The 10,663-nt window shown below is 40.2% G+C and overlaps 1 protein-coding gene across 1 annotated transcript; it reads right to left on the reverse strand.

The window, feature by feature from the left end:
- Positions 1-148: 148 nt before the first annotated feature.
- orc3 (origin recognition complex, subunit 3) lies at positions 149-9,670 on the reverse strand. Its single transcript, XM_071897079.2, has 20 exons — positions 9,499-9,670; positions 9,290-9,344; positions 9,091-9,188; positions 8,645-8,789; positions 8,329-8,433; positions 7,991-8,154; positions 7,682-7,821; positions 6,798-6,957; positions 5,508-5,621; positions 5,232-5,365; positions 4,879-4,942; positions 4,637-4,753; positions 4,386-4,465; positions 2,918-3,051; positions 2,616-2,707; positions 2,398-2,495; positions 2,122-2,263; positions 1,732-1,848; positions 859-938; positions 149-441 (listed from the first exon to the last, which is right to left on the reverse strand). Exons 1-20 carry the CDS (start codon positions 9,520-9,522, stop codon positions 336-338), a joined length of 2,169 nt encoding a protein of 722 aa, XP_071753180.1. The 5' UTR covers positions 9,523-9,670; the 3' UTR covers positions 149-335.
- Positions 9,671-10,663: the final 993 nt, after the last annotated feature.

Consider the following 10,663-nt stretch of genomic DNA (forward strand, 5'->3'; position numbering starts at 1 on the left):
TTTCCATCACTGCAGCTAGAACTGTACATCAGTTTCTAGCACTTGACATGATTGTACTATCTTATGTTAGAAGTACAATATGTGCGTGTCATTCGGCCTAATACACACTGAAGAAAAAAAAACATGAGTACAATGATTTGATCAGACACTAACCAGATATCTTTTATTAGAAAAAGGAAACATTTATACAGTACAAAATGTAAATCTCCAAGTCCAACTCTGCTCAATGCACTTGGGTGAATAATATGCTTTAGCTTTCCCCTCACAGTTGTAGCTGATGAAAAGAGAAAGGGCCCAGACAAAGTCGATTTTTGAGATTCAAGCAGACGATTGGATCAGCAGCCTCCCCAGGTGAGTCGAGCCACATGGTCGGTCTTCTGCTTGGTGGACTTGATGAAACCCAGAAACTCGAGCTCTGACACAGCCTGGATGAAACGAGCACTACAGAACGGTTAAGGAATAAGATGTCTAAATTAAGGCAGAACCCCTGACCAAAACAATTAAAAACACTTTGTGCTTTATAGGAAATCAATACCCCCGACTACTACATGCATTTTGAAACCTTATTCAACACTTGCAGCAACCAATTTGCCTGTCACATCCTGTTACATGTTTCCCCCGGAGCTAACACCTTGATCATTATCTCAATATCTGCTCTTAAAAACTCTTCATCAGAATCACTGTCAAAAAATTGCAAGTTGCTTCCAAACCCAGCAGTGGCTTGTACCTTGTTCATTTTATGACATCTCATGACCTGTCATTCACCGTTATGTTATTTATTTACCTGCACAGGTAAGCTATATGCGTGTATAAAAATGAGGGAAAAACATGTTTGCAGATCAAGCCATGGAAGGATACTGTTTCACTTCGTCCACTTTCCCGTAATCATCAGAATCGGGATCTTTACCCTCAGCAGCGGAGACCACAGTGGCGTAGGCCTGGAATAAACACAAACACACTCAGGTCTCATTCAAGACAGCAGCCAGTCCTTCCTGGGAAATGTTTGATCTTCAGAAATGGAAACTTTCACACCTCACAACTTCAGTCTGCACTGTTATCGGTTGCTGCTACGAGTTGAGTCAGTACTGTATGCAACTTTAACAAATACATCTATAAATATCTGGGAAAAAAACAAAACTTTTGTCCTCTTCTTTCTGAATACCATGTTAGGGACAAGCAGGTTCCAGTCTTAAAACCAAACAATGTATGTCTTGGTGCACATTCTATTATATCTAATAATATGAATAATAATGCTAATAATAATAATAATAATGTGAGACTTTATTGATCCTTGTAGGAAAATCAGCCCTTGATTGGCTTGAACTGAGGTCCTCTGGTTGAAGGACAGTGTCTCTCCTCACTGCCATCCTGCTGCCCTAAATGCTATTCTAAAGAATTTGAAATACAAAATGTGGCCAAGGAACCTTTTAAGAATGCCTGATATTCAAACTGAATGGCTATTTCTGCCTAGTAACGGATGCTGATTGGACTGAACAGATTTTTATTCAGTAAAACCACTGTTAATGGAAGCATTTCGACCTGAATGTAGCGAGAGTGATTCAGGTGCTGGTGCCAGGCAAATTTTAAGGCAAAGTTGAAAAATGGTGTTATTAGTGTGAATAAAAGGCAATTAAACAGCAGAGGTTATAAACTTACAGAGGTTGCTTGCACTCATTAAAATAGGGTAATTAGGTAATTACCCTAACATCAAATGTTTTGGTTTAAACTCACTTCTAGCCAGTCATAGAGGTTGATCAGCCTGCCGCACTCCAGATGCAGCTTGTACACGATGCAGATATCAGGAGCGCCGTTAGAGACCGTCCCATCTTCAGTCCTTAGGCTGTCATTCTAAAAAAAAAAAAACATAAAACAAAATAAAAAAGTGAAAGTGGTTGATAAGAAGGATAAGGTCTTAGTTTTCAAACTTCTTAAAGTATGTGTCTTACACACTTTGACACTCATAGCTACATTTTTTCAAAGTGATAACACTCTAAAAACGTCCTGGAGACATTATCAGAATTGCCAGTTGTACTACAGCGAGCATATTTTCATTATTTTCAGTCCCTCCTCGTGCTAAGTGGGTTACCCATTCGATAAGACAAAGTAGTGACTAAGAGGCACCTGGAGGTAGTGGTAGGGATTGCTGAGTGCAGTCTGAATGGTGGTGCGAGGCGTGGCATTGAGGTGGCGTCTCAGAACAGCAGAGGAACTGTAGTAGCACACCTCGCTCAGTGTCTGAGACTCTGGGGGAGACAGGTGACACCTGGTAGGATGGACACATGTAGGCTGAATAAGTATTTCTACAAGATTTATGTTATGCGATTTGATTAAATTGGTTGTTGCATCACATTGTCAGTTGTGTTATAAACTCCAGAGCCAGAAAAGAATCTGTCTCACCTTACTAAGCCATCGATAAACTCTAGGGCTTCATTTCGTAGAATCTCAAACTGACTCATTTTCTTGGATCTCCGTGACTCCTTCATCTCCAGCAGTGTCTAGAGTACATGGGGATATTCCGTCAATTTATATATCAAAGTAGTAACACATCAGAGAGGTGGAAAACCTCTTCACAGAAACACAGTGAAGATAACTTCTTTTGCATATTGGTGAGCTACCTTCTGCAACTGGAACAGATCCGTTTTCTTCTGGAGACTTTTCCCAGGAGAGGTCATGTCTTCCCCGTTGGCAGCAGTTTCACCAGAGGCTTCTGTTAAGAATGGAGGCAAGAGACAAAAACATGCATGGAGTGAAGGATATGTATAACACTTCCATTGCTTATACCACTGGAAATGGATGCATCATCTGAGGAAAGGGAACGTGTGCATAGCAAAGAGTAGAAGAAGAGAGAGAAATCCATGTAGGAACTGGAAACATTGATGTCATGTCCATGCCCCTCATCTTAATCGTCACTACTTACTGTCCAACTGATTAAATTTGGCAAGCAGGTCTTCCAGTTGGACAAGAACATTCCTCATCTTCTTCGACTTGACAGGCTTCAGGATCTCAGCACACCTCTGCAGCGATGCGACCAGCTCATCTTTAGCCAGCATCCTGGTGGGAGACCGCAGAAGGTTTACAGTTGAGAGGTAGCACATACAGATCGGCAGGCTAAAAGTGGCTGACTTTTCACCGGGTTGTTGCTGGAGAAGTGGCTGGTTTGTCCCGAGGTGTGGGACAAGTGTAGGATCGCCCCTAAATGACGACAACCAAATCTCAAATAGCCAAGATGGAATTCAACTGTTATAATCTGTTTGGCCACCAGGAGGCGCAGTGATGCTTCTCGCCCCTCATTATGCTGCCCTCTTGTGGTAAAATGTGTAAAATGCTGGCTGCAGTACTGATGAGCCATGCTTGAAACTACAGCAGCATAAAACAGATTCTGTAATTCTCCATGCAAATAATAAAATAGGACAATAGGTCAAATAGGTCAATTTTAATACATTAAAACTAGTGCACTTTTAAGAGTACCTCAACAGACAGCTAGTATAAAGTATCAATTGAACTGATCCAATTTACAACTCAGAATTGGCAACAGACCTTTGCACATAAAACATGTCTGGACTCAGCGTCTGGCAATTGTGTTACCATATAGATGGGCCAACTCATTTTGGGTCTGCAGGACTAAGTGTGTATAAAACATTAAAAAGCTAACCTGTATGTGTGCCCATTGTTGGTGCAGACTGTAGCCTTGAGGCGCTCATCTCGCTCATATTGACCATAGCTATTTAGTTAAAGCTCCTATCCTGATCCTACGCAATGCATTCGGTTCATATTGTGGAGTCAATCAGACAGTGTGTAGGCTGTCAAAGTACACAAGCTTGTAAAATTATCTATTGACTACTTTTGGTGTGCTGTGCACAAGCACATGAAAGATAAACCTGGTCCTGTGGCCGAAAAATGAGGCCATTCCAAATTTTGCCAGAATGGCTCGACGGCTGCGCTTGTGAGTGTGTGTGTGTGTGTGTGTGTGTGTGTGTGAGTATGTGTGTGCGAGTATGCTTGCATGCAGAGGAGATGTTGGGAGGCAGGAATGTGAATCTCAATGACAAGCATTCAAGTGGATTTTTATTGCTTTCTTATGTGAGCAGAGTGCCATCGCTTGGTGAATGACTGAAATTGCAGAAATGTTTCTTTTAGTGGGCCTGGCTTCTGAAGGCGCCGGCTGAAGAGAAGAGAAAGTGGCTACTTTGACACAGCAGATCTGCAAATCATCTTAGCATTTTTGTGAGGTGAATTTACATACTTACATTACTTCAATGAGTGACTGCTCAAACCTGCCCACATTTTCAGTCATTTAGATTTATTTATGACTATCTACGAATATTTCAACTACTACTAATATATTGTTTGTCGGCCCCAGATATAAGTTACTTATCCAGTCTTACTTGAGAAGCTGCATGGCTGATTGGTACTCCTCATTCTCCCATACATTCTTCTCCAGACATAATATATGGAGCTCCCGGATCTGTAAACAAAGAGACAGACACAGATAACTTCACTACTGTCCCAACAAAGCATATGGTAAGGTGAAGAGGTAATAAGTCAATAAGTTTGAAAAAAACATGACACCCGTAATTCAATGACAAATTATGTTTTTTTTTAAAAATTATTTTAACATAGAGAAATAGGTCCTTGCCTGTTTTCCGAGGGGGTACTTGGGTAATGATGAGGTCAGGGTGTGGAGACACCTGAGGATGGGGTAATAGTTCTTGTGGTATTTGCGAAGGCTCTTGATCAGCTTCTGGCACACCTCCTAAAAAAATAAATGAAAACAAAGAAAGAAGCCTCGTCAATAAACTTCTGTCCAGAAATCGCTCATTAATGGCTGGTACCTCTTGGGTATGGGGATAGATGGTTGTGTTAAGATAAAGACTGTACCTTTATGCGAGTGTCATCAGTCAACAGATTCACTTGTTCCTGAGGTTCCTGCTTCTCTACATACCTGGGAAAAATTCACATAGGTTAGATTACATTTAAAGACTTGGTCTTTCAAATTTGAAAGGGTGTAAAACACAAACACTACGAAACCACAAACCATACAGTGAGCTGCTAAAATCATACCACAGCATAGCAAAACTAAGGTAACCTGCGTGTTTGCTTGCAGTCATGTCAAAGGTGCATTTAAATGTATGAATTTTTTGCCTGCCAAGTGACTAACTCTCCTTAAACAATGTGAGGTCAACCAGCGAGTAAGCAATGGCACACTGGTGTAAAGCTAATTGTGTGTGTACCTCCTGAACGACGGCAGCTGCCTGACCCTCTCCAGGTCCTGGTGACTGAGCTGCATGACATTAACCAGGGCCTCCTTCTTCTTACAGCACAGTACACTAAGAGGCTGAGAGTGGAAGTGCTCCAGCAGGGCCAGCTGTAGACCGACAGAGCGCAAATTTATCTCACACACACATTTAAATCAATGGGCCGCATCCACAGACAGGGAGGCAGTACAAAGAGATGACACACTGATAAGACACACAGTGGAGAACAGACATTTGGGAGCTACTCCCTACCTGCAGGCCCTTGATGAAGTTTCTCACTGAGAAGTCGTGGTAGAGGAAGATGCTGATCAGCACCTGCAGCACCTTACCACTGAGCTTGAAAGGGAACTGAGGCGTCAGGACCAGCTGGAGACACAGGCAACACAGAAAATACAATTTATTTCCTGGGATTTCATTAGCGTAACCCCATATGAGGCAAGTACATTCATTTAGTGTAGAGCAATGGATCCCTAGCTTTGTTGTACTCATATGACATTTTGATCGGGCTATTCTGGACAGTTTGCAGACAGTTTTAATCAGAATATTTAATATTTATGCGAAGTTCCATGTAATTTAATGATGATATGTACCATTTCATTACTGCTTCTAAAAGAAAGGTTGATGATCAATGACAAAGTAATATAATAAACATCCTCCCAACACCAATTATTCTTACAATTAGCACAGTACATTATGACAGCAAACAACTGTAAATACAGTTGTCTCATTTGCAAAGTGTATAAAACACATGGAAACAAGAGAACATAATTTATCTGTCTGACTATGCTGCTGTTTTACCCTCGGTTACACTCACAGGTTTACAGAGGAAGTATTGTGAAACACAAGCTTAACTTATCAATGACATCAACCAGAATACAGTTGAACAGATTCAGGAAATGCTGCATAGTTTTGAACTTGGTTGCTTGACATTGTTCATTTTAATTCCTTAATAATCATCCAAGCAAGTACATTCTGTGCCCCATAAAAGGTAAAAAATAAAACACCTGCATACCTATGGAGTCTTTGTTGCTTGTGCAAAAGGTGAAAATAATATAAAAAAAGAGAAAATCCATGAAATAACTGTACTGTAATACACTGCCGAGTTGTTAGACCATCATTATGATTAAGAGCTCGTCAGTACATACTCAGAGTATTTCAATGCAGCAGTTGCATGAGAGTTCCTCAAACATGACAAATTCTTTCATACTGATTCTCAACACAAATTATAGGATTTTCAGTATAAGAGGAGCAGCCATTCAATTGAAATTGTACGGAGCATGGGCAATGAGGCATGCGAGAAGAAAATGTCATATCTGTTAAATTAAGCATAATTTCAATAAAAAGTGTGATCTTCTGCTCAGAGACAGTGTTTAAGTCCCCCACTTCTGGAACCACATTGTCTCTGTGTTTGAAGAAAAATACTAAAAAAGGTGAGAGGACTGCCCACTGGGTTTTACACCAAAAACATGTGATCTTCGAATACATTTCCTCTGTGAACCTCAGATGCGTTTCCTCTTTACTGCATGTGTGGGTGAAATGTACCTTGTCTATGACTGTGGCCAGATGCTGGGTGCAGGACAGAGACTGGAAGAGCTCGATACAAAGCAGGGAAGACACAGAGTGGGGCAGCATGTGCTGGATGGTGCTGGGTGATGTGGCAATGCCAAAGATGAACATCAGGGGAAGATGTTCAACGTACCGACTGTGAAAAGAGAACGAGTTCACACACATCAGTGATCACAATCTATCACATGAACAAACAAAGGGGATACAAACAAGTTTCCTATTTTGTTATGCCTCATTAATAGTCTGAAAAACAACAACATATAAAATCAAAATATCATAACACACTGGCCTTGTACTATTGCCTCGACAATTGTTGTTATATTTTAAATGATGCAACTTTTACCTTTTTTTCTGAGTATGTCGATTTGGTTGGTGTTGCTTTCAACAATTCTGCAAGCTACCGTCTTCTAATCATCTAATCATCTTCTGACTAAACAAACAACACAGCTAAATATAAACTGTGTTAACAAAATTAGCTACGTTCACCTGGGAGAGATTTAAAAGCTTCAAAGCTACACTTTTTGTTTGTGTCCAATGAAGACAACAGATTTTGAGAACGCTATGTGCTAGATGACAATGAGAATTTCACAGTGGAGCATAATTTTCAAATCTTACAAAACCGCATCATCAGTGTTAGCTTTATCAGCAAGATAGACATATAAAGCAGAGGCTTTTTAAATGGCAATAAAATGGATTAAGATTTCCTTAGTGGGTCAATTTGTATAATGCTGTTTTATATTTCTAAGAGGGTGTCTACTAAAGCAGACTTGTTTCAGAGCTGTAGAACTCCATGACCATTTCACTGAAACCAAAAATCTGGAAACAGTCGATAAACTGTTTAACCCAGAGTTCCTAGTTACCTGCAGATGAGTATGAAGTCCTGGAGAACTCTTGGGTTGAAGGCCTCCAAGTCTTTGAAGATAATGACAACGGGGGGCTGCTGGTGTTCGTCTTTGACAGGAGAACTACGCTTTTTTCCTGGAGTATCAGTGTTGGATTTCTGAAATAAAAACCCCAACAAAATATATTATCCACGTGATACACCAGGATTGAAGAAGTGCTTTCAATTGATCATAACAACATTTATTTGCTCTTTATGCTACATTTGTCAGATATCACCTCATATCAGATATGAAAGCATGCGCAACAGCTCCATCCTGTCCTCCTACCATTGTCTTGGTCTTGTACCAGTCACAGAGTGTACTGAGGGAGCAGTGCACTCCCTTCTTGTGCAGCTGGGTGCTGGTCTGCTCAGCCTCTTCATCATCCTCATCCACAGACACAACAGTGTTCATCAGCCTCTCCAGAACCCTCTGCATCAGATGCTTCAAAGCTGAGATGATAAAGCAGAGATATACAGTTGAAAGCACAAAATGTAACGGAGGTACATAGAGAAATGATTACTGAGCCAATGCCGTTGCTCTTCTAAGGTACAAATAATCTCCATTTCATTTCTTAAAGTCTTCAAAAACAAAAGGGCATGCAAGTTGCTTTCCCAAACCCTTACCTCCGCACTCTTTGGCCTGTACAGAGGCCACATGAGGAGTCACAGACTGTTGGAGTAAGTCAGACAGGCTCTGGAAGGTCATGTCATGGTCCGGCACATTCACCCCTATGGAGGATATCAAAGGAAAAGACAAGCAGACAAAATGTATGCTACTATATATTAGGGTTAAAATAAGCGCTCAAAGGCATAGCACACCACAGATGTAGATGGGGAGTGACATTCTTTGTTTTAATAATTCCAAATCGAACTGGGGGAAAACAGCCCTCAACAGTTATGATGAATGTAAATGTCAAATACTGTCTCATCACCGGCATACCAAGCACAAGAGCCGCTGTGGGAATCTCACTGGCCCTCATCCGCGATGCCCAGTCATCTGCACCGCGCTGGAAAGTGGAAGAGCACTTTCTGGTGAACTCCAGCAAGCTGTCTAGGATTTTCCTGTTGAGTTCATCCTGTAAAACCTTAGAGACGACAAAGAAAATGTCTTTAACATATTTTCATCCTGTAAGTTCATCTTGTAAAACCTTTCCATCACATTCCATTCAATCTATTCCTGTGTCAAACAAAAACTGTAGTTGAGAATGGCACATTTAAGCAAATTTATCGAATTTTTAAGCTATCCTTTACACTCAGACTCCTTGACAGATAGCACTGTTTCCACATTGTTTTACTGTGTAAATTCTCTTGTGATGGACAGTAAATTAACTATGGGAAGGGGGAGTTTATTACTGTCCTACATGCATGCAGGTTAGTTGTTCTCACCTCGGTGTCAGTTTTCATTTTGTCCCATAGATCCTGACAGAGTTTGAACCGCAGTTCACTGTTCTCAGTACCTTCACAGCCATGAATGAAATAATCCTCTGTCGAGAAAAGGTAAACAAAATGACTATAAGTTAGCCAACATATCTCACATGTCTGAAAACTAAGGTACTTTTCGTATCATGAACATAACTAGACTCACCCACGCCGAGTGTCTTCTGTTTCTTTTTAGCACTAGGCTTGAAAACAAAGCAGCCCTGAAATAACAATAGCCAAACAGTTGTCAGTAAGTAAAAACCTAAGCAAATAAACAAAACTTAAAGAACTAGTGAGATTTAATGTTATATCACGGCTGACAACGTCGATACATGTTGATTATGAAGAAGATATACCACAAAACGTAAACATTACCTTTGACACAGATGAAGTAGACATTCCAGCGTTAAATGTAACTCAAATGTACTTAGGATAAGTCAATGTCTTACGCTGTCGCTGGATAACATCAAAATATTACTTGAAAATGTTACTTGCGTTAAGAGTTACGATAACACATAACATTAGCTGTCCGAGGCCACTTCCTGTACCATACTTCCCGCCAGTATGACGTTTACGGAAAAGGTTGTGTTCATTGGCGTCGTTACGTCGCGATCATATCCCAAAACTTTTGTAGAGTGACCATGACAAAATCAAAGTTTGATTGTTGTAATCACATTCAAAGTGAAGCCATCTACCAAAGAGACAGATATGACCAAAAAGCTGTGTTTTACTTTCATTCTATTTTTTTCTGCAGCATGGCGTTGATTTATTAACATTGTTGATCTTGAACATCCCGAGTCTGGGTTTCCTCTCTGTCCTTGCTTTACACGTAGAATCCCATTAAAAGTCTATGTGAAAAAACATATTGTAGAACCTGATTGTATCAAGTAGATTCTAATTTCAGAGTAGGCTAATCAGCATGCAGGTATATGATAAAGATATCATGGATGATAATAACTGGTAGAACTCTGTCTTTGAGTCAGTGCTGAAATATTTAGTTCTGTCAAAATGATTAGGAGAATTACCATAGAGGCCTACATATTTCTTTATGAAAACAGGGCCCTTGAACTGGACTGCAATGAGAAGTTATACTATCCATAATCATCTTTACATGCACATTCTGATTAACTCCTGCAAAATTATGTTAACAATGTTAGTTCTGCCTATGGGACACATAGCCTATTGTGTGTGTAGAGCAGAGCAGCAAGAAGATTGTGATTGAGCTCGTTCTCCATTCATTTTTTCCTTCATATCTGAAATTCAACCATGGCGACCTAGAGGTATGACTGTCTGGTGTCATTATATTCCTCATTTCAAGTAATGATTACTAATAATTAGTAATAATTTAACACTACCTGTCACTATTACACCAACTAATATTGGAATGTATCCATGCTGTATTAGGACAAAGTGCATGCTAAGTATCCTATAAAAGACAACTGTATAGTGCAACTTAAGCCTGACGATGACTAACTTAAAATGCATGCAACACAATTAAGATCCGTGGACCACATTTTACAAAAGGAACCAGTTACATTTT

The sequence above is a fragment of the Centroberyx gerrardi genome, chromosome 17, assembly GCF_048128805.1.
Source record: "Centroberyx gerrardi isolate f3 chromosome 17, fCenGer3.hap1.cur.20231027, whole genome shotgun sequence".
NCBI classification, from domain to species: Eukaryota; Metazoa; Chordata; class Actinopteri; order Beryciformes; family Berycidae; genus Centroberyx; species Centroberyx gerrardi.

What these genes read in the sequence shown, in the direction of transcription:
- orc3 (XM_071897079.2), bottom strand. Translation starts at nt 9,522, where the DNA reads ATGTCTACTTCATCTGTGTCAAAG. An exon ending in CTACTTCATCTGTGTCAAAG is followed by an intron (nt 9,345 to 9,498) that starts GTAATGTTTACG and finishes TTGTTATTTCAG; the next exon opens with GGCTGCTTTGTTTTCAAGCC. An exon ending in AGTACCCCCTCGGAAAACAG is followed by an intron (nt 4,466 to 4,636) that starts GCAAGGACCTAT and finishes CTTTGTTTACAG; the next exon opens with ATCCGGGAGCTCCATATATT.